This window comes from Diorhabda sublineata, chromosome 6 (assembly GCF_026230105.1).
Source record: "Diorhabda sublineata isolate icDioSubl1.1 chromosome 6, icDioSubl1.1, whole genome shotgun sequence".
Classification (NCBI taxonomy): Eukaryota; Metazoa; Arthropoda; class Insecta; order Coleoptera; family Chrysomelidae; genus Diorhabda; species Diorhabda sublineata.
The window spans coordinates 2,619,569-2,644,700 of record NC_079479.1 but is presented as its reverse complement, the minus strand read 5'-3'; the positions used below and the strand labels follow the sequence as shown (position 1 = coordinate 2,644,700).

The 25,132-nt window shown below is 33.6% G+C and overlaps 2 protein-coding genes across 2 annotated transcripts in view; one reads left to right on the top strand and one right to left on the bottom strand.

Annotated features, from left to right (window-relative positions):
- The window catches only part of LOC130446026 (uncharacterized), a 75,221-nt gene that overhangs the window by 41,616 nt on the left and 8,473 nt on the right, over positions 1–25,132 (bottom strand). The window lies entirely within an intron of this gene.
- Positions 1–25,132, top strand: part of LOC130446027 (uncharacterized) — a 60,286-nt gene that overhangs the window by 27,064 nt on the left and 8,090 nt on the right. Inside the window, exons 5-8 of the mRNA XM_056782008.1 lie at positions 5,062–5,387; positions 5,947–6,094; positions 8,608–8,819; positions 10,963–11,096. Of these exons, the coding sequence (XP_056637986.1) occupies positions 5,294–5,387; positions 5,947–6,094; positions 8,608–8,819; positions 10,963–11,096 (588 nt within the window). The 5' untranslated portion in view covers positions 5,062–5,293. The remainder of the gene's footprint in view (positions 1–5,061; positions 5,388–5,946; positions 6,095–8,607; positions 8,820–10,962; positions 11,097–25,132) is intronic.

The window sequence follows — 25,132 nt, the reverse complement described above, 5'->3', positions numbered from 1 at the left end:
AAGTACCCAGCAATGTGCTGACGATGTGGCAAATCGTCGAGGAGCTTCTCAGCGGGAGTTAATTTGAAACCAGCAGCTGTAGTTAGTTGCCAGGAGTCTTCATCTAACTGTCTAGCTACTCTTCGCGTTTCTATGAGCTGTGGCGGACTTGAACAACACCAGTAAGTACTCAGCAATGTGCTGACGATGTGGCAAATCGTCGAGGAGCTTCTCAGCGGGAGTTAATTTGAAACCAGCAGCTGTAGTTAGTTGCCTGGAGTCTTCTTCTAACTGTCTAGCTACTCTTCGCGTTTCTATGAGCTTTGGCGGACTTGAACAACACCAGTAAGTACCCAGCAATGTGCTGACGATGTGGCAAATCGTCGAGGAGCTTCTCAGCGGGAGTTAATTTGAAACCAGCAGCTGTAGTTAGTTGCCGGAGTCTTTTTCTAACTGTCTAGCTACTCTTCGCGTTTCTATGAGCTGTGGCGGACTTGAACAACACCAGTAAGTACCCAGCAATGTGCTGACGATGTGGCAAATCGTCGAGTAGCTTCTCAGCGGGAGTTAATTTCAAACCAGCAGCTGTAGTTAGTTGCCTGGAGTCTTCTTCTAACTGTCCAGCTACTCTTCGCGTTTCTATGAGCTTTGGCGGATTTTAACAACACCAGTAAGTACCCAGCAATGTGCTGACGATGTATGTGTCATGTCTTTCGGATTCTTCGGGATATACGTCTTCGATTAAAGTTACCAGACACTTTGTAACTGCAGGCTGATTTGTATTCAAGGTACTGACCACTTCTTGCTGGTTCTGGCCTTGTCGCAATAGGGTGAACGGCTTTATCACTTGTAAACAAGTAAAAGGGTGGTTCTCGATCATAACATATTGTTGGATCAAGAAGCTTTAAGATTTAACTAACAAAAATGCAATTTCGTTTGTTATTTGCCAGTTTTTTTCGGTATTAGTCCCCAGATTTATATTTTCAATCGATTTAAATCGGTTAAACTTCAAATAAACTACTTGTAGTGGTTTGGATCGGTTTCCTATTGTAGTTGATGATGTTTTTGAGGTTATTTTCAAGCTAATCGTTTACAAACTATTGGAAATCATGTTGATTTATCGAGCAATCTTACAATAAGTAAGAAATCATTATGTGATGTATGGTTTTACCCCACTGGGGTTCACCATAACGTTAGCCGGTAGCCGATTCTTTATGAACGTTCCGTTTGGTATCCACAGGACGTCCATTAGACGTGCGTGTGCTTTCTTACGCCTTCGGATACCTTAATTATCTCTTAACATGAAAACGGTTTCAGTGTAAAGACGTTATTACTTTTTAAATCAATCTTTGCATTCTATAAATTATCTAGAAGAAAGAAAAAACTTATCACGCTATTATAAGAAAATGTGTTTATTTCCACTTACTTTCCAAAGTTTTAACTACACGCTGTATATAGGAGGAACTGCCGGTCATATCTCAGAAATTCAACCACCAAAAGTGCCACTTTATATACGATAATAAAACAAAATCTGCGCTTTTTTCTGTTCCGAAATATCTCAAGAAATATGGAATGGAAAAAATGCCGATCTGGTGATGATGGTGCATCATCACCAAAAGTCGAAGCGTCATACACCACGTCGAAAGTCATACAAAATGTTTGCGAATTGACTGACTGCTAAGAAAGCACTAGCAACAGCTTCTAATCCTCTTCAAGACCCAGATGCGTCCATCCAGACAGTATTGTCCACAAATCTGGACCTCGGCTGCTGAGGATGCTCGATTTAGTACAAGTGACCAGAAAATTGAGCAGTTTAAAGCTAAAGATCGTTGACTAACCGATCATTCGACGGCAGATGCTAATCCGAGCTGTGCAACATAATCCCACCTAGAGCAAGACCCACTACACAGGCCTGCGGGTGCCAAAAAACTTACAATAAATGATTTTTGTATATCGTAGTTATTTTATATTAAAATATGCTCTATATCATGAAATATGTAGTATTTGGATTTGCCTTCTGTGAATATATACGGACAATATTTGAACTATTCACCGAGAATATATTATAAATCACTTGGCGATGCTTTCCGCTGCTTTTGAAGAGACAGAGGCGTTTTATACGTCTTTGAAAATTTAACATATTTGCGGTGTCCTTGTGAAACATCTCTTGTCTGTGAATCTTTTAAAATACAGAGACGACATGAAAGGAGTTCATTTGATTCCCAGAAGATGAAATTTTTCTAGCAAATACAAGCATTTGATTTCAAATGACTGTCAAATATATTAGAATATTACACATGCATAAAATTAAATGCCATTCCTAATAATTGATAATGAATAACGATGAATATATAAGTATTCGAAAGCTCGGGAATATATTAGAGTTAGTACACTTTGGTGTTTAATTTCGCCACAATCCCACTAAGAAAACGCTCGTAATCTATTAATTATAATTCGGGGTCTCCTAATAAGAAACTAACTTCTCTGGTGCTAATTTGAAAGAGTTATATTTCATTTTCCAATTTAATATGTCAAAGTTTTACACCACCATTCTTCAAAGGACTATTTTCCTGGCTGATGCTTCGACGAATATAGAATTACATCTTCTATGAAGATCGTGATGTAAATCGACCTTTATCGAGTTTATAACCATTGACTAGTTTCGACGTTATTACGTCTTATCAGTGTGGTATAACAACTCTACTTCGGGCTGGATTTGTTTTATGTAGTTAAACATTCGCTATTTGGCGTCATCCTCACTTCCAACCGATATATTTGACACCATCTTATTTACCATCGAAATTAGCATTATCGGCGACTACGCTAGATTCCTACCTAAGCAGTGGTTCGCAGTTGGAGAGATGAGTTTTTAGATTCTAAAAATTGGTGGATGCGTTTATAACATCCACCAAAATTCTTATAACAACAAAAAACTAAAATTTTGACGTTTTATACTCGTTTCTGTACATGATAATGCTCCACGATTAAGTTGGTAGATTCTAAAAATTAGTGGATGCGTTTATAACATCCACCAAAATTCTTATAACAAAAAACTAAAATTTTGACGTTTTCTTCTCGTTTCTGTACATGATAATGCTCCACGATTAAGTTGGTAGATTCTAAAAATTAGTGGATGCGTTTATAACATCCACCAAAATTCTTTTAACAACAAAAAACTACTTTTTTGACGTTTTCTTCTCGTTTCTGTACATGATAATGCTCCACGATTAAGTTGGTAGATTCTAAAAATTAGTGGATGCGTTTATAACATCCAGAAAAATTCTTTTAACAACAAAAAACTACAATTTTGACGTTTTCTTCTCGTTTCTGTACATGATAATGCTCCACGATTAAGTTGGTAGATTCTAAAAATTAGTGGATGCGTTTATAACATCCAGAAAAATTCTTTTAACAACAAAAAACTACAATTTTGACGTTTTCTTCTCGTTTCTGTACATGATAATGCTCCACGATTAAGTTGGTAGATTCTAAAAATTAGTGGATGCGTTTATAACATCCAGAAAAATTCTTTTAACAACAAAAAACTAAAATTTTGACGTTTTCTTCTCGTTTCTGTACATGATAATGCTCCACGATTAAGTTGGTAGATTCTAAAAATTAGTGGATGCGTTTATAACATCCAGAAAAATTCTTTTAACAACAAAAAACTAAAATTTTGACGTTTTCTTCTCGTTTCTGTACATGATAATGCTCCACGATTAAGTTGGTAGATTCTAAAAATTAGTGGATGCGTTTATAACAATCAGAAAAATTCTTTTAACAACAAAAAACTACAATTTTGACGTTTTCTTCTCGTTTCTGTACATGATTATACTTCACGATTAAGTTGGTAGATTCTAAAAATTGGTGGATGCGTTTATAACATCCACCAAAATTCTTATAACAACAAAAAACTACTTTTTTGACGTTTTCTTCTCGTTTCTGTACATGATAATGCTCCACAATTAAGTTGGTAGATTCTAAAAATTAGTGGATGCGTTTATAACATCCACCAAAATTCTTATAACAACAAAAAACTAAAATTTTGACGTTTTCTTCTCGTTTCTGTACATGATAATGCTCCACGATTAAGTTGGTAGATTCTAAAAATTAGTGGATGCGTTTATAACATCCAGAAAAATTCTTTTAACAACAAAAAACTAAAATTTTGACGTTTTCTTCTCGTTTCTGTACATGATAATGCTCCACGATTAAGTTGGTAGATTCTAAAAATTAGTGGATGCGTTTATAACATCCACCAAAATTCTTTTAACAACAAAAAACTACTTTTTTGACGTTTTCTTCTCGTTTCTGTACATGATAATGCTCCACGATTAAGTTGGTAGATTCTAAAAATTAGTGGATGCGTTTATAACAATCAGAAAAATTCTTTTAACAACAAAAAACTACAATTTTGACGTTTTCTACTCGTTTCTGTACATGATAATGCTCCACGATTAAGTTGGTAGATTCTAAAAATTAGTGGATGCGTTTATAACATCCACCAAAATTCTTATAACAACAAAAAACTAAAATTTTGACGTTTTCTTCTCGTTTCTGTACATGATAATGCTCCACGATTAAGTTGGTAGATTCTAAAAATTAGTGGATGCGTTTATAACATCCACCAAAATTCTTATAACAACAAAAAACTAAAATTTTGACGTTTTCTTCTCGTTTCTGTACATGATAATGCTCCACGATTAAGTTGGTAGATTCTAAAAATTAGTGGATGCGTTTATAACATCCACCAAAATTCTTATAACAACAAAAAACTAAAATTTTGACGTTTTCTTCTCGTTTCTGTACATGATAATGCTCCACGATTAAGTTGGTAGATTCTAAAAATTAGTGGATGCGTTTATAACATCCACCAAAAATTATAAAAACAAATAAAAAGCTATAATTTCCACCTTTTCTTTTCGTTTCTGTGCACTCTGTACGTGATAAAATTCCACAATTAAGTTTGTTTATCGATGTAGTCGATTGTGTTTTATGAAATTTTTAATCTTTCACAAAAAATAGCCTAAATTAATTAAAACTGACGGATATAATCCATTATCAGCATTTCTGTTGTTTCAGAACAAATTATATCGACGAACTCGTCTCAATTCGAACAACAGTTCTTTGGAAAAAGGAAACAAAAGTAAAATAAACGGGGAGCAGTCCCCCAGACACGGATATTCAGTACTTACGACGAGAGACACTTTCCGTTGTTAAATAAAGTGATGCATAATTCAGTAATGACGACATCCAACACATTTTCTTATAACGGCTCAGAAATAATCAACTGAGTTTATTGGAGGCCGTACGGATGAGCGCAGGACCGTATTCGCCGTTAAATTCGGCGTTATTCAGAACGTTGGCCGTACTAGGGAGGATTTTGGTCGTTCTAAATGGAGGACTCGGTAAGTTTTAACTTCATTTTCATGATTAATGGGGTAGTATTTACGAAATATCCCATATACGAGTACTGACTTGAACTGATACACTAAAATAGAAAATTGTTGTTTCAAATTTGTATCCAGAGAGATTTCTTTTGAGATCTAAGAGACGGAAAACGTCGCTAGCGGTCAGATATGGAAAATACTGTGGATACGGTAGCCCAATTCATGGAACTGACATCGTTCCATAATATTCAAGCCATAACTTTCGACTTTTACATCTATTTATACTTTGGAATCGGTTCACCACGTGTAATATTCTCAGCTGATTGATTGGACTGGAAAAATATAAACAAATCGCCGCTGTGAATAAAAGCAAGCATATAAACGCGTTTACGAGAACCTCCGCATCGAACAGGACAGGCTTCACGGGCAAAAGTATATTTAAATCCAATTCCAGTATTCATTCCATCTTTATCGTCGAGGAACCCCAAGTCTCCCTAAACCTTTTGATGCGATCATACCAATTCTGAATAATTCGACTGTGTACATGAATTTTGAAAATTTGTTTCTGTATTTCCAGCAGCCGGCGGGGGTCTTCGTCTAACCTACATGGAAGCACCCGACGTGGTTGATCCGAGAGATCAATTTCAATTAGATTGCCATTTTGACATGGGAAATGAAGAGTTGTACGCTGTCAAATGGTACAAAGACGATCAAGAATTCTTCAGGTACAATTTTGATTTTTTTATTGTCAAAATTTCTTTTGAATTTCATTTCATTTGTGGTACAGATGAAAACCATCTAATTATCTGTCTTAATATTGACAAAACCTTAACTAATGAGACCCAAATATACGGAAATCTTTCTCGTGGACTACGTAGACTATTGGAAGGACTCATCCCAAGAATCCTTATCCTTTATAACGCCAACATAGCATAATCCTGAGACAAAGAATGAAAGAATTCAAGGGAAAAAAGAAGTTGAGTATCTGGTACTGCCACAGACATTTACAATTAACCAACGAAAATAATTTACCTTCGGATAGGACAGGGTGGAAAATTATCCTTTGAGAGGAGTATTCTTGAAGGAATGATTTGGTGGTGAATATGAAAATGTTTGAAAGGTTAGGAAAGGTTTTTCGATACGGGGATTTCTAAAAAACTATCAATTTTTCGGAAAAAAATTGTTATACGAGGAACAGTCGCGAAACTAAGATTTTAAAGGACACTATACTTTCGATTTGGGAACTGAGTGATTTCAGAATATTCCGGAGGGAAATAGGACCGGAAAAATGTCATAAAAATAAACGATATTCGTCTGTTTCATGTCTATTACTATATTAGACGTATTAAATGCCCTTTAGTATCTGGATTTACGTGCTTTTGCATGCGAATACGGTTTATACAACTTCATTTCAAAAATTGAAATAATTGTGTCCGTTCATGCAAGCTCGGAATTTTCGAAGGGCCATACGTGTAAAAAATTAATAAACGAGATACGACTGGATGCACCCGTTGAAACCAGTTTGATAGACATGACTCACAATCCGCTAAAATTAGTAAGCCGACAAAAATTTTTTAAAAAATCACGATTTCATACTTTGTTATTTGTTGAGTAAATTGATGTTGGAATACACGAATTCCTTTAATTAAAAATGTTTCAAAAGAATATAATTTTCAATTCAATACATTCATTAAATAATTATTAGAAAAAACAAATTTTCATAGTCAAAAATTTCGAACAAACGAAATTGAATGCGTGCCTCGCAAGTAGCCTCATATAAATGAGATTACGAGGTGGAAAACTAGGCAGTTTTGCCAAGTCAATGTCTACATTATAAAAAAATCACTTGTAAGTTCAGAAAACGTAATATCGCGAAATTAGAAGCATGCCTCGCAAGTAGCCTCATATAAATAAGATTACGAGGTGGTAAACAAGGCAGTTTTGCTAAGTAGGCGTCTACAATACAAAAAAAATCACTTGTACGTTCGGAAAACGTAATATCGCGAAATTAGAAGCATGCCTCGCAAGTAGCCTCATATAAATAAGATTACGAGGTGGAAAACAAGGCAGTTTTGCCAAGTCAATGTCTACAATACAAAAAAAATCACTTGTACGTTCGGAAAACGTAATATCGCGAAATTAGAAGCATGCCTCGCAAGTAGCCTCATATAAATGAGATTACGAGGTGGAAAACAAGGCAGTTTTGCTAAGTATGCGTCTACAATACAAAAAAATCACTTTTACGTTCATAAAACATAATATCGCAAAATTAGAATCATGCCTCGCAAGTAGCCTCATATAAATGAGATTACGAGGTGGAAAACTAAGCAGTTTTGCTAAGTCGATGTCTACATTAGAATATGCTACGCGTCTAGCTTTTTGTCTCACGTGAAAATTGACTTTTACGTTGAGAAAAAGCGACATCGCGAAATTAGAAGCATGCCTCGCAAGTAGCCTCATATAAATAAGATTGCGAGGCGGAAAGCAAAGCTGTTTTGATAAGTCGATGTCTACATTACACGATGGTACGCTTCTGGCAGTCTATCTCATAAAATGAAGTGATTAGTTGTTTTTTTTTGTGTGCTGAAAATCCTTTACAGACCAACAACAACAAATGCTTGTTTTTTGATCTTCAATTGTTCGTAATCGGAAGAAAAAAAAAAGATAAATGATCAGTTGACGAATATAATAATAAATTGATGACTAAAACTTTTGTTCGCAGTCATATGAAATAGCTATATCCGATATTTGTTCATTGATTACCATTTTATAGCCAAAGCTTTATCAAAGCTTATCTGCATATCATACAATAACATATTTGGAAAAGTCGCAGTTGAAATTTTAAATGTATTTTATCCCGAATACGGACTTTTTACGATTTTATTGGAAATATAAATGAATTTTTCATTGGTACAAGTTTTTTTTGGTAAATTTTTTATAAATTATCACTGAAACCTTTTTTATTTCTGTAAATACGTATTCAAAATTAGTATTTCGTTCTTTTTAGGAGATTTTGATTATTTCTTGATCCAGTCGTCAACGTTTTTTGTCTATCAATTTCTTGATTCGCTTAAATTCGGAAAAAAAAGGAAGAAACAACAAAAAATAAATCAATCAAAAAGTAAAATTTCGTTTTTATTTCGTCAATTATTTTGGCAGTAATATTCACGCGTCAATAGAGATGTGGAAATGTCAAGATTTTTTTGAAAATTGTACAAAAACTCTCCATTTTTTATAGATATATGCCGCAACAAAATCCCCCCACTTTGACGTTTCCCGTTGCTGGGGTGACTGTCATTCCAAACACTAGTGAATGTGATATTACCAGGTGTAAGGTTAATTTGCACAACCTGTCTAGTCGATACAGTGGCGGGGCTTACAGATGCGAAATTTCCAGTGAAGCCCCGGCTTTTCGTCTAGCTGCGGAAACACGAAATATTACAGTCGCTGGTAAGTTAAAAAAATCACGAAAAGTATTCAATAAACACACTATTTACTACACTACTACACTACACTAACACTCACGATTACACTGTCTGACGCGCGTTTCGATAATCAAGTTTTAGTTTTCAGATATTGAAGGTAAACATTATATTGAACACACTATTTACTACACTACTACACTACACCAACACTCACGATTACACTGTCTGACGCGTGTTTCGATAATCAAGTTTTAGTTTTCAGGTATTGAAGGTAAACATTATACTGAACACACTATTTACTACACTACACCAACACTCACAATTACACTGTCTGACGCGCGTTTCGATAATCAAGTTTTAGTTTTCAGATATTGAAGGTAAACATTATATTGAACACACTATTTACTACACTACACCAACACTCACGATTACACTGTCTGACGCGCGTTTCGATAATCAAGTTTTAGTTTTCAGATATTGAAGGTAAACATTATATTGAACACACTATTTACTACACTACACCAACACTCACGATTACACTGTCTGACGCGCGTTTCGATAATCAAGTTTTAGTTTTCAGATATTGAAGGTAAACATTATATTGAACACACTATTTACTACACTACACCAACACTCACGATTACACTGTCTGACGCGCGTTTCGATAATCAAGTTTTAGTTTTCAGGTATTGAAGGTAAACATTATACTGAACACACTATTTACTACACTACACCAACACTCACAATTACACTGTCTGACGCGCGTTTCGATAATCAAATTTTAGTTTTCAGATATAGAAGGTAAACATTATATTGAACACACTATTTACTACACTACACCAACACTCACGATTACACTGTCTGACGCGCGTTTCGATAATCAAGTTTTAGTTTTCAGATATTGAAGGTAAACATTATATTGAACACACTATTTACTACACTACACCAACACTCACGATTACACTGTCTGACGCGCGTTTCGATAATCAAGTTTTAGTTTTCAGATATTGAAGGTAAACATTATATTGAACACACTATTTACTACACTACACCAACACTCACGATTACACTGTCTGACGCGCGTTTCGATAATCAAATTTTAGTTTTCAGATATAGAAGGTAAACATTATATTGAACACACTATTTACTACACTACACCAACACTCACGTTTACACTGTCTGACGCGCGTTTCGATAATCAAGTTTTAGTTTTCAGATATTGAAGGTAAACTGTCTTTGAAGATGTACGATTTTGAGTCCTTTCGAAAGCGTTTTTTTTTTGATATTTTCCCGTCCCGCCCTGTCGGCAATTTGGTAAAAATAAGGGAGATAGCCTTCGATATCTCGAGCCATTACGTCATAAATAAACTCGAGCACAACCACATTATCGCGTCATTCATTGAGGGTACAATGAAAGAGATTCCGGAGGCAATAATTTCAAATCTTGGATCGTTACCAAAAAGGAAAATGGGATGCTATCTCCTTTAATCTACAATAATCTTATTGATAGCCCTTAAGGCCATTTATCTAGACGACCAGACCAGAAAAATAAGCAGGAAAGAAGCATAATTGGAAATTGTACGTTTTTCATATAAAGTGTGAAAACCGTTGATCTAAAAATAATAAAACTATCATTTTTCGTATACCAGGGTGACCATAAAGGCCTCTCCATTTTCTTTATTCCGATCCTTTCAAATTTCGAATTATGTGTCTCAAATATGAAGTTTTTCATTTTTTAATAGTTTCAAAAAGTACAAGTTGTTTTATCTCTTCATTTGTTAGCCCAGGGTCCTTTAAGAATTTTGCGAAAGTCTCCAATTTAATCATTCCATCCCTCTTCAATGTCCAACCTTTCATATTGAGAAAAATTAATCGTAGATTGAGGTCAAAGCTAAACGCTTTCTAGACATCATCATAAACTTCGTTTTTTTTTTGTTTCTACATTCAAACCTATTAGTTTTGTTATCAGCAATTAATACCGTGTTGCAATGTAAGTTTTCAACGTCTTTTTCATCTATATCGAGTCTTTTGAAGTGCCGCATCAATTTGTGGTGTCATACACTATCCAATGCCTTTTCGTAGTCAATTAACCATAGACAGACATCTGGTTTTTGGTGTTTGTTATATTCTATATATCTTGGGAATGGAAAAAGTTTTTTTTGTTCCAGCTTTACCAAAGGAAAAACCGAAAATAACTGGTTTAGCTAGCTCCTACGCGGACGGTGATGTTCTAACAGCGGAATGTACTTCAGACTTTGCGTATCCTATTCCCGTGTTGAGATGGTTCGTCAACGGAGAACCGGTAAGTCAGATCAGAAAATATTTCTTTGTTTGTTACTTGTTTGTGTCAGTAAATTCTCACGGACTTGATCTAGATTATAGACAAATGTGATTCTAACCAGATCGAGATTGTTTAAAGTCTGTCCAAAAAAGTACAGTCAGTCATAAAACCGTCTAATGAGGACGGCAGTTCAAGAAGTGAACTTCGGGGATAGTCATGGTTACAGAAGATGAAGCGATTGAAGATGTTAGAGAAAACGTAGAAGAGGTCGATGGAATCATGTCAATAGAATACCATAAAACGGAAACCAAACACAAAAATGATATGAAAAATGGCAAAAACTTTTCTTTTAATAATAGTAATTGACCATAATCATCATTAAGCTTTTCAATCCTTTGTGGATTATGGCTATCGCTTTAAATCCTTTTTTTTTGAGGTGGATTACTCCTCGTTTTCTAATTTTTATTTTCTTTATAGTTTGTCGTTTGTTTTGGCTGTTTTTGTTAGAGGATATTTTTTTTAGTTGCGTTTTTTTCCTAAGAAAAAAACATTTTGCAATTATTCCTCTATGTTTAAAATGTCGTGTTGCCTTATGAAAACACGTGGTGCAAACTAAAATATTCATTTCATATTTGAACAACATACAAAATGCTTTCTTTTTGCCAATACCAGCACATTCTTCATGCGACCATCTGTAGCAAATTGAACACTGCACCCAGTCATCTCCACGTTTGTCCGTTGAATATTTTCCAGCGCAGAAAATGCACTCTGCGTCACTTTCTTCATCGGTATCCATATCTGAGTCATCATCATCTAAAATATCTTCTGAGGAGACCGAGGATTCTATATTCTTCACCCTTTTGTTATTGTCCAACGTCTTCTTTTTAGTTATACTCAATTCTTTTAATTTTGGCAATTGTTTTTTTTTTCTTGAGTGACTTTTTTCTTTGTTTCTCTGGTTTCTAATTCGTGCTTGTTGGGTGGACTTGTAATCAAGGCTGCAGAACCAGTTTTACGTCCCCTGTTTGAAGTAGGAATCATTGAATTGCGGGAAAAGTCTTGAACTTTTGCAATGTTCAATAACTGTTCAGTTTTAACACCGCCACCCGTTTGTTGTTTCGGGGGTGGTTTTTCAACAGACAGTTGCGTTGAGCTATCGGTGTGGACTGGTTCGGACGAAAGAGTCTTATCGGAAGAGTATTCTCGAGGTGGAGTTCTTTCTCTTTGTCTACGTCTGAGAATATGTTCCGATCGAATGGGAAAATTCCTGCTTTACGAAATCCATTGGCTGATATCTCAGAAGTAGCACATTTCTGATAAGCGGGACACATAATAAACGATGCATGTACGAGACTTGATGTTATTTACATTGAATAATACATGTTTGGAAAGCTTAAACTTTCATTTTTCGAAATAATCGCAATTAAGATCAATACATTTTGCGTGCGGTGTACCAACATCTTCTTCATGCTTGAGTCGTAGCAGTCTGATAACTTTAAACATCTTCATTCAGCTCTTCGAGTCCTAAACGGTATCTGAAAATCATCTTTTCACATTGCTTCGTCCTTTTTAGCACAGTTTCTTTCGGAAACGTTGGCCGGCCAAAACGTTGTTTGTCGTGGATGAATGTACGTTCGTTTTTGAAATTTGTATACTACACCCTGTATATTAATACATTTTTGGAATCTGCGTAAAATTTTAGTATACTTTCGTCTAAAAACTGTTTTCGAAAAATGTATACTTTTTGAATTATTAATTTTTTTTGTAAAAAAATTTGACCGTTGCAGACCCTTATAAACTATTTTTTTACGAGGATACCCTTAAAGATATGAAAATGGTTTTTATTCGGTTGTTTTTAACAAGGTCAGACGTATTTGAATCTATGTTGAAAAATTTTTCAATTTATACAGGGTGTGTATAAAAAGTTTTCAAAATTTAGCTTCATAAATATCAAATTTCTTTATTTTTTTAAATAGAACCACCCGGTTTTTCGTATTTTAATGCATTTAGGGGTAAAAAGTAAAGCAAATTCGTATACTTTCGTATACCTAAACTTTACTGTTAAACAAAAATTGAATGTTTTCTGTAAATAAAATTTAGACCACACCTACATCTCTAAAAACAGAAAACATTTAATATTTGGATAAAGGTAAGGTTTAGGTATAGGAAAATATATATATATTTGCCTTATTTTTTACCCCTGAATGCATTAAAATAGAAAAAACTGGGTGGTTCTATTTAAAAAAATGAAGAAATTCGATATTTATGAAGTTAAACTTTGAACACTTTTTATACGCACCCTGTATAAAGTAAAAACATTTTTAACATAGATTCAAATACGTCTGACCTTGATAAAAACAACCGATTAGAAACTATTTTCATATCTTTAAAGGTATCCTCGTAAAAAAATAATTTATAAGGATCTACAACCAGGTCAAATTTTTTACAAAAAAATTAATAATTAAAAAATTATGCATTTTTCGAAAAAAGTTTTTAGACAAAAGTATACTAAAATTTTAAGTAGATTCCGAAAATATAGTAATATACAGGGTGTTCTATTTAAAATAACAAAGTTACAGTATTTTTTTTTTTCGCATTTACACGTATTTACTCCTTGGGAACCTTATTTTATGGACAACCCTCGTAAAACTATCTGTTACAAATATTTCATTTTATTTTCGAATTTTCTGTTTCTTAAACAAAATATAATATAAAATGTCTTTAGTAACAAGATTCATTGCATTATATATCGAGTTAATATCCATCTAGGAAAAGTATTTTCCAAGAATATGGAATAGGAAATGGATGTAATGATGAATTTCTAAAAATAGACATAGAAAATCGCTCTTCCTTTCCGTTTTCGATATGTAAATTATAACAAAATACTAGAGGCGTGGATTAAGAGGCAGACTATATGATATATTCTCTATCATTTAAAGCGATAAGTCAAATAATTTTTCGTCCTTACTGGGAATCGCATGCTAAGGATTAATATTTTAGCTGAATTTATATCGTAAAACAAATTCGATAACCAAAAATATAAAACTTACACCGAAGACATCAAATTCGGTAAAAAAAAAATGGTGTTAATTTAAATAATTTGAACGGTGGGATCAATTTGACTGGGCTATTTGTGAAAACTCATGACAGTTCGGTTAGTCACAAAAAGTTTAAGTTAAGCTACCTTCGGAATAACAGATTTGAAAAAAAAATTGTCAGCAACAGCTTCAAAAGTGTTATCCGGACTCTGCTCCATCGAAAAGAACCTTTTTTCAAAATCGATCTAAAACAACAACGTCTTGATGATTCCAAGCAATGTTTGGCCGTGTTTACACGTAATAAATTAGATTTTTTGCATCAAAATGTGACAATTAATCCATCAGTTCACTCCGTAATCAAAAAGATCATCATCTGAGTGGACTGCAGTCGATGAACCACGTCCGAAGAGTCCAAATGCACAACAGACAACTGGGAAGGGGCCGATTCACCAAGATCTATTCAGAAAATGATGGTAATAATCATTGAATTGAACGAATTGCTTCCCCATCCACAATATAGTCCAGATATAGCCCCCATTGACTACTGATTTCAAAAAAAATGCTCGCCGTTAAGAAATTCAGATCAAATGAAGAAGCAATCACTGAAATTGAAGCATATGTTGAAGACAAAGATAAATCCTTCTACAAGCGCGCCATGGATAAGTTTGAGAAGCATTAAAATGATTGTATTGCTCTTGAAGAAGATTATGGTCTGATGATTATCCACAAAAATGGTAGATATACAATCGGCGGTTTCTGCTGAGCTGTGTGTCGAGCCTACCAAAATTGAAGCGTTATTTCCACTACCAAGTCCGAGGAGTTTGTTTAGCCTATGAAGGTTTTTACTTGTTTGTCAAAATATGCTCCATTTTTGCAGGTCTACCACCTTAGGAAAACCTAAGGTAAAGATCTACGAATACCAGTAACATCCAGGTGTAGACGAGGAAAAGATTGAAAATGGAAAAGATCGCACATATTTGAGGTATAATCGATATTGAGAAGTATACACCAGATGAAAGAAAACTAATTGATTGATATGTTTGATTAGTTTCTTTATATACCGTACGGGTTTATTTGAAGTAATTCTGTAGAGCAACACGATAAATAAGTTTCTGAAATGAAAATTCATCTCCATTTTTGTTATTTTTCATTTTGGAGGTTTCTTTGATGATTCTGTCAATAACGTTTGCTTCAAAATACATTTTACAACTAAAAGAACTTTTTCCTTTCCTCGCTTTTCTCCGACAATTTTTCTTTTTTTAATATTTCATTTTTATTACTTCGAACAGGTTCAAACATCTTTACGTATTCAAAGCTCTTACAGGCATTTCTAAATGCATAAATTCTGAATGTACTTAGCATTTAAAAAGAGTTTTTTCTTTGTCTCTAGCGGACGTTAGAATGAAAAATGGTAAATAGAAATCGTTCAAATAACACAACTAATTTCATAATAACCAAGACGTATATATAAACTTCTATCATTTGTTCACAAATTATGATTTCTTGCACGTGTAAACTGGTGTTAACCTTGCCTAATAACTGAGAACTACGGAAAATCTTCCAAAGAAACCATCCGTACTGACGTGGTTTCGTGGACAATTTTGCTAAAGCTAAACTAAGCTAAGCGCACGAACGTGAATCATCTTCAACACCTTCTCGGCCATTTTAAAAACGTTTAAACCATCCAAAAACACGTGGACGCGTCAAACTTTAATTGCCATACACTTATTTCGATAAATTTTAAGTTTCAGTTGCAGTTTTTTCAAGTTTCGTAACAATCCGAGGCAAAATAAAAAAAAAATGGCTCCTATACAATCGAAAGAAACGGCTATACTGGTTTGTCTACAGAGACAGTAGACATCGCACCGAGGAGTAGGCTTTAGGATAATTCCAATGCTGATGAAGCAGGAATTTTCTATAAAATAAACTCCGGAAAGCTTGTGACTACAAATATGGATGATCTGTAGGATGTTGACTGAAGCCAAGCATTTACTGATTGTTTGATTTCTTTTAGCGTCTTGATTGCTAGGCACACGAACGTGAATCATCTTCAACACCTTCTCGGCCATTTTAAAAACGTTTAAACCATCCAAAAACACGTGGACGCGTCAAACTTCAATTGCCATACACTTATTTCGATAAATTTTAAGTTTCAGTTGCAGTTTTTTCAAGTTTCGTAACAATCCGAGGCAAAATAAAAAAAAATGGCTCCTATACAATCGAAAGAAACGGCTATACTGGTTTGTCTACAGAGACAGTAGACATCGCACCGAGGAGTAGGCTTTAGGATAATTCCAATGCTGATAAAGCAGGAATTTTCTATAAAATAAACTCCGGAAAGCTTGTGACTACAAATATGGATGATCTGTAGGATGTTGACTGAAGCCAAGCATTTACTGATTGTTTGATTTCTTTTAGCGTCTTGATTGCTAGGCACACGAACGTGAATCATCTTCAACACCTTCTCGGCCATTTTAAAAACGTTTAAACCATCCAAAAACACGTGGACGCGTCAAACTTCAATTGCCATACACTTATTTCGATAAATTTTAAGTTTCAGTTGCAGTTTTTTCAAGTTTCGTAACAATCCGAGGCAAAATAAAAAAAAATGGCTCCTATACAATCGAAGGAAACGGCTATACTGGTTTGTCTACGTCTGCTTCGACGAAACGTAGACGATTTGTTAGATATTTTTTTATTCTAATAACTGAAATATTGTGAAAAAATATTTATGCGAAGCTTGTGACGATCCTCGGGGAAAAGAAAGTTTTACTAATTCACGTTGTTAGTTTAATGAAAAAAGACTTGTAGACTTTTCGGATTTATGGAGATAATGATTCTCCAGAGGAAGATGGCAGATACTTCGCAATTTATTTGTTTAAGGTTTGAGCAAACTTTAATCTACAGAAGTTAACTATGAAACGACAAAATATACAACAACAACAGTAAATTTATAAGTAGAGTTCCTTGAGGAGGTTAATAAAGATTTTTTATTTCGAAACATGGTCGTCGGAAACTTTTTTTCTCCTTTTTGTATTTACAACACATGTCATTCTGACAGGTCCTTTCTTCTTCGGCAAGAAAATATCTAATCTTCAACTTCTTTACCGTTTCGGGGAGCGTCCTCTTGCGAGTTGATTCGGAAACTTGGAATCTTATTATTTTTTTGGATTTTTTTGGTTTTCTCCAACTTAACCTGAAACTTCCTCCCCTTGGAGTAGATGCGCAGGAGTTGAAGAAGCCCTCGTGCTACACTCGATCGAGGTTCGAGGAAAATTATTCAGAATTTTTGTTTATTAGGTCGAAAACTTTCAAAACACACCTGGTATATTCTCGTAAACCATTAAATCAGCTTTCATGAGAATATAATTGGTTTTTTATTTCCATAAACCTCTTTCGAAGTTGAAATACGAAAATAATTTCATGAAGAATGATGAACCTTATTATTATTGCTTTTATTCAGTTAAAATTGCTATAAGGGGTTGAGTGAACGGACTATAACAAACTCGATACGTTTATGTACTCATTATTAAATAGTTTAACCAATTTGGTAGGTCCGGAATAACGAAATCAAAATTTGATTTAAGGTTAATTACATTCCATAATAATTGTTGGCTCAACGAGAAAAATATTTCTTTATTAGCATTGAATATTCTAATATTGTGAATTTAACCATGATAAAATAAATTTTCGTTAAATTTTAACATACAGGGTGGTCCGCATAAGAGCCATTATTTATTTGTCCATTATGGAGCACCGCCTCATTTTAGAATAAATTTACGAGACGTATTTTATGGGGAAATGTCTTCAATATTGTCACCTAACCTCAATAAATGTAATTACATCCTTTCGGGGAGTCAAAGGACTTAAAGGATTCTTCTCTAGTTGATTTTCTAAAAAGACCAATCAACAGTGACGAAAAACGTAAATAGTTGATTTGAGTTTTACTAAGAGAAGTCTAATTAAATATAAAATCATTTATTAGATGGAGAGGTTCTGTTTAATACACAAATTTCAATATCAAGCTATTGTTTATATTTCTTTTGTATCATTATGAAAGAATCCTTTCCATTGTGCTTATTTTAATTCAGCCGCGTACTCAACCTTAAATTTAAAATAAAGAAAAGAACAGAACAAAAATGGTGACGGAGACAGGGTCGTAAACGGTGTATCCCCGAGTGCATTAGCATATTTATCATTGTTCTACGTCCTCAGGGGTGCCTTTTCAAACTCAGATAATCATAGAGGAAATTTCCTATATAATACACAACTCAGAAATATTAGATCGAAGCTGTTAAATAAAATCATGTTTGAAATACATCGAAAAAGTTGGATGATTCGCAGAAAGCACTAGAAGTATTAAATCAAAACTCTTGAATGAAGTGATTGTTCGAAATCCACTAATATAAAAGTTTATGAAGACAATATTTAAGATAATCAAATAGTTTTGGCGAGATATGGAAAACTCGCAGATAAAGATCCACATTTCAAAGTCGATAAATACTTTTAGACGCCCCCCTGTAACATAAACGTCCGTATAGAGATCGAAAATTCCTGAAATAACAGCGACTAATGTTCCCAGAAGCAAAAAAATGAATATTTAAATGGTTTTTGAGTATATTTCGAAAATAAAATGAAAAATCCACATTTCAAAGTCAATAAGTACATTTTGACGCCTCCCTGTAACATCAACATCCGTATAGAGATCGAACATTTTTGAAATAACAACGACTAATGTCCCCACAAGCAAAAAAATGAAAGTTTGAGTGCTTTTTAAGTGAATTTTGAAAAAATAAAGAGAAAAATCCACATTTCAAAGTCGATAAGTACTTTTCGACGCCACCCTGTAACATCAACGACCGTATAGAGATCGAAAATTCCTGAAATAACAGCGACTTATGTTCCCAGAAGCAAAAAAAGGAAAGTTTGAGTGCTTTTTAAGTAAATTTTGAAAATATAAAGAGAATAATCCACATTTCAAAGTCGATAAGTACTTTTCGTCGCCTCCCCGTAACATAAACGTCCGTATAGAGATGGAAATTTTTTGAAATAACGAAATAACAGTGACTAATGTTTCCAGAAGCAAAAAAATGAAAGTTTGAATGCTTTTTAAGTAAATTTTGAAAAAATAAAGAGAATAATCCACATTTTAAAGTCGATAAGTACTTTTTGTCGTCTCCCCGTAACATAAACGTCCGTATAGAGATCGAAAATTCCTGAAATAACAGCGACTAATGTTCCCAGAAGCAAAAAAATGAATATTTGAGTGCTTTTTAAGTAAATTTTGAAAATATAAAAAGAATAATCCACATTTCAAAGTCGATAAGTACTTTTCGTCGCCTCCCCGTAACATAAACGTCCGTATAGAGATGGAAATTTTTTGAAATAACAGCGACTAATGTTTCCAGAAGCAAAAAAATGAAAGTTTGAATGCTTTTTAAGTAAATTTTGAAAAAATAAAGAGAATAATCCACATTTTAAAGTCGATAAGTACTTTTTGTCGCCTCCCCGTAACATAAACGTCCGTATAGAGATCGAAAATTCCTGAAATAACAGCGACTAATGTTCCCAGAAGCAAAAAAATGAATATTTGAGTGCTTTTTAAGTAAATTTTGAAAATATAAAGAGAATAATCCACATTTCAAAGTACTTTTCGTCGCCTCCCCGTAACATAAACGTCCGTATAGAGATGGAAATTTTTTGAAATAACAGTGACTAATGTTTCCAGAAGCAAAAAAATGAAAGTTTGAATGCTTTTTAAGTAAATTTTGAAAAAATAAAGAGAATAATCCACATTTTAAAGTCGATAAGTACTTTTTGTCGCCTCCCCGTAACATAAACGTCCGTATAGAGATCGAAAATTCCTGAAATAACAGCGACTAATGTTCCCAGAAGCAAAAAAATGAATATTTGAGTGCTTTTTAAGTAAATTTTGAAAATATAAAGAGAATAATCCACATTTTAAAGTCGATAAGTACTTTTCGTCGCCTCCCCGTAACATAAACGTCCGTATAGAGATGGAAATTTTTTGAAATAACAGTGACTAATGTTTCCAGAAGCAAAAAAATGAAAGTTTGAATGCTTTTTAAGTAAATTTTGAAAAAATAAAGAGAATAATCCACATTTTAAAGTCGATAAGTACTTTTTGTCGCCTCCCCGTAACATAAACGTCCGTATAGAGATCGAAAATTCCTGAAATAACAGCGACTAATGTTCCCAGAAGCAAAAAAATGAATATTTGAGTGCTTTTTAAGTAAATTTTGAAAATATAAAGAGAATAATCCACATTTCAAAGTCGATAAGTACTTTTCGTCGCCTCCCCGTAACATAAACGTCCGTATAGAGATGGAAAATTCCTGAAATAACAGCGACTAATGTTCCCAGAAGCAAAAAAATGAATATTTGAGTGCTTTTTAAGTAAATTTTGAAAATATAAAGAGAATAATCCACATTTCAAAGTCGATAAGTACTTTTTGTCGCCTCCCCGTAACATAAACGTCCGTATAGAGATCGAAAATTCCTGAAATAACAGCGACTAATGTTCCCAGAAGCAAAAAAAATGAATATTTGAGTGCTTTTTAAGTAAATTTTGAAAATATAAAGAGAATAATCCACATTTCAAAGTCGATAAGTACTTTTTGTCGCCTCCCCGTAACATAAACGTCCGTATAGAGATCGAAAATTCCTGAAATAACAGCGACTAATGTTCCCAGAAGCAAAAAAATGAATATTTGAGTGCTTTTTAAGTAAATTTTGAAAATATAAAGAGAATAATCCACATTTCAAAGTCGATAAGTACTTTTCGACGCCTCCCTGTAACATAAACGTCCGTATAGAGATGGAAATTTTTTGAAATAACAGTGACTAATGTTTCCAGAAGCAAAAAAAGGAAAGTTTGAATGCTTTTTAAGTAAATTTTGAAAAAATAAAGAGAATAATCCACATTTTAAAGTCGATAAGTACTTTTTGTCGCCTCCCTGATAATATATCACACAATATATGGTATTGTTGAGTTAATGTCATTTTTAATGACGGTTTGGAAACCAATTTCATGGTTTTGTATGACAAAAAAAAGGCCTCATGGGGTACTGGTACTAGCGACTTGGATTTTCCTAGCATTTCTTTAATTGATCTTTTCGCATGAGTTGAAATTCAATATTTTATGCTTCAGCATCTTTCTAGTTTACCAAATAAATTTATTTACCTCTAGAAAATGACTTTTGTACTTAAGACATCTTTGTTAAAAGGTTGCCGACCTCCTGGTGCAAACCGTATGTTCCCAATTTATATTCGGTGTGTTAAATAGATAGTTTCTGATGGGCTATAAAGTTTTTTCGACTTTCGTTTCGGTCTCCATACAAATTACGTTGCTTACTTCGGTGATTATTCTCTTTACTGAGACCTTTCCGCCTATTCCCGGAGTTCCTTGAAATGAAATACCGCTTCCCATAATGGCGGTTGAAATAAGTCAACTACTACCACTTGGATTTTCTTGATGAGATTTTCGTAGCGTATATGTCAACAAATAGTTTCCAATTTTTTTCTTTCGGATGTATCTTATTTATTATTTCATCCTTTCGTCGCAATTTTTATAGTCTGGGACAGGGATATCATAATATTGAAAATTTTACACTCGATATATATTCAAAAGAGAATTAGAGCAACTAGGACTTTATTTTTAGTGGAAACCACGTGGATGCCAAACACTCGATGGAAACGACGATGTTTTTGTTCCATTTTGAACCAACGCGGTACCCATTTTGCGCACAGCTTGTCCATATCCAAATTTTCAGTAAATATGTGATATATCGCACTTTTTGGAATGCCCATTAAGTTTTTCAGTGCGCCGCTTCGTGGATTTTCTTCAACGTTTCCGTTTTTCAAGCAACTACCGCTAACTCTAGGTCAGGACGGGTACTTCTGGAACCATCCTCGTAACAACTTAGCGCGTTGTTTGTATCTCCGTCTTTACAACTATAAATAAGACGTTTAACTAAATATTTAAAAAATCTAACGGCAGTCTGTACGTTAGGCCGTTATATCGGGCCAATTTTTTTTGACAGCACTTTTTAAGTAAATTTTGAGAAAATAAAAAGAAAAATCCACATTTCAAAGTCAATAAGTACTTTTTGACTCCTCCCTGTAACATAAACGTTCCTATAGGGATCGAAAATTCCTGAAATAACAGCGAGTAATGTTCCCAGAAGCAAAAAAATGAATATTTGAATGCTTTTTAAGTAAATTTTGAAAAAATAAAGAGAAAATTCCACATTTCAAAGTCAATAAGTACTTTTCGACGCCTCCCTGTAACATCAACGTCCGTATAGAGATCTAAAATTTCTGAAATAATAACGACTAATGTTCCCAGAAGCAAACAAATGAATATTTGAATGGTTTTTTAGTATATTTTGAAAAAAAAAATGAAAAATCCACATTTCAAAGTCATTAAGTATTTTTCGACGCCTCCCTGTAACATCAACGTCCGTATAGAGATGGAAATTTTTTAAAATAACAGTGACTAATGTTTCCAGAAGCAAAAAAATGATTATTTGAATGGTATTTGAGTATATTTTGAAAATAAAATGAAAAATCCACATTTCAAAGTCAATAAGTACTTTTCGACTTTTCCCTGTAGCATAAACGTCCGTATAGAGATCGAAAATTTCTGAAATAACAACGTCTAATGTTCCCAGAAGCAAAAAAATGGATATTTGAATGGTTTTTGAGTATATTTTGGAAAAAAAATGAAAAATCCATATTTCAAAGTCAATAAGTACTTTTTGACTCCTCCCTGTAACATAAACGTCCGTATAGTGATCGAAAATTTCTGAAATAACAACGTCTAATGTTCCCAGAAGCAAAAAAATGGATATTTGAATGGTTTTTGAGTATATTTTGGAAAAAAAATGAAAAATCCATATTTCAAAGTCAATAAGTACTTTTTGACTCCTCCCTGTAACATAAACGTCCGTATAGAGATCGAAAATTCCCGAAAAAACAACGACTAATGTTCTCAGAAGCAAAAAAATGATTATTTGAATGGTATTTGAGTATATTTTGAAAATAAAATGAAAAATCCACATTTCAAAGTCAATAAGTACTTTTCGACTTTTCCCTGTAACATAAACGTCCGTATAGAGATCGAAAATTTCTGAAATAACAACGACTAATGTCCCCACAAGCAAAAAAATGAAAGTTTGAGTGCTTTTCAAGTAAATTTTGAAAAAATAAGGAGAGAAATCCACATTTCAAAATCAATAAGTACTTTTTGACGCCTCCCTGTAACATAAACGTCCGTATAGAGATTAAAAATTCCTGAAATAATAACGACTAATGTTCTCAGAGGCAAAAAAATGAAAGTTTGAGTGCTTTTCAAGTAAATTTTGAAAAAATAAGGAGAGAAATCCACATTTCAAAATCAATAAGTACTTTTTGACGCCTCCCTGTAACATAAACGTCCGTATAGAGATTAAAAATTCCTGAAATAATAACGACTAATGTTCTCAGAGGCAAAAAAATGAAAGTTTGAGTGCTTTTCAAGTAAATTTTGAAAAAATAAGGAGAGAAATCCACATTTCAAAATCAATAAGTACTTTTTGACGCCTCCCTGTAACATAAACGTCCGTATAGAGATTAAAAATTCCTGAAATAATAACGACTAATGTTCTCAGAGGCAAAAAAATGAAAGTTTGAATGCTTTTCAAGTAAATTTTGAAAAAATAAGGAGAGAAATCCACATTTCAAAATCAATAAGTACTTTTTGACGCCTCCCTGTAACATAAACGTCCGTATAGAGATCGAAAATTCCTGAAATAATAACGACTAATGTTCTCAGAGGCAAAAAAATGAAAGTTTGAGTGCTTTTCAAGTAAATTTTGAAAAAATAAGGAGAGAAATCCACATTTCAAAGTCGATAAGTACTTTTTGACTCCTCCCTGTAACATAAACGTCCGTATAGAGATCGAAAATTCCTGAAATAACAACGACTAATGTCCCCACAAGCAAAAAAATGAAAGTTTGAGTGCTTTTTAAGTGAATTTTGAAAAAATAAGGAGAGAAATCTACATTTCAAAATCAATAAGTACTTTTTGACGCCTCCCTGTAACATAAACGTCCGTATAGAGATCGAAAATTTCTGAAATAACAACGAATAATGTCCCCACAAGCAAAAAAATGAAAGTTTGAGTGCTTTTCAAGTAAATTTTGCAAAAATAAAGAGAAAACTACACATTTCAAAGTCAATAAGTACTTTTCGACGCCTCCCTGTAAAGCATTCAAAGGTTTCTTCTTTCAAATCTCGATTTCTGATTGAGGAAAGTTGTTAGTTTGGGTCTAAGAATCCCTTTAATTGTTGATTGCTGGTGGCTGATACTTTTTGTATTCCTTTGATCGACATTAGCCCATCGCTCTTTATCATTGTACATAATGTATAATAATATTTTTAGCTAACGCCGTTTATTTCAACCGATTAAATCAAAAGTATTTAGTATACGAGTAGGTATTCTCTAGTGAAGCGAAAACAATCTTCCCCTATCAACTTTCCTTTAAGACGCCGTACTTATCCGGACTGGAATAAATTCCAGATAGAAGGGAATCGAACTAGAAATTTTCCTCTTGAAGGAAACGTATACAACGAAACAAACTTTGAACTTCCACAATTTTCCACGAATTTTCTCTCTTTTCTACTAACATATCGTCTATATACTGTCAGACTCAGACAGAAAATGAGTAGATTTTTCGCGATGTGTGAATTTGTAAAATCCGACTGCAAATATATATGTAAATCGTTTCTATTTTAGATCGACGACATTGCATAACCATAGTCGACGGAAGTAAAATTTCAACGTTTTACTTATTTATTTAAACTATTTTTAACCGTGTGGCGAATTTATTCACACGATGTTTCTTACTCACTTAATTTGCACTTACACTAAACTACTCACTATTTATAATAATATCACTATTCACTACTCGTATAATTTATTTGAATTCATCGATTACTTTTTGCTATTGGTCTAT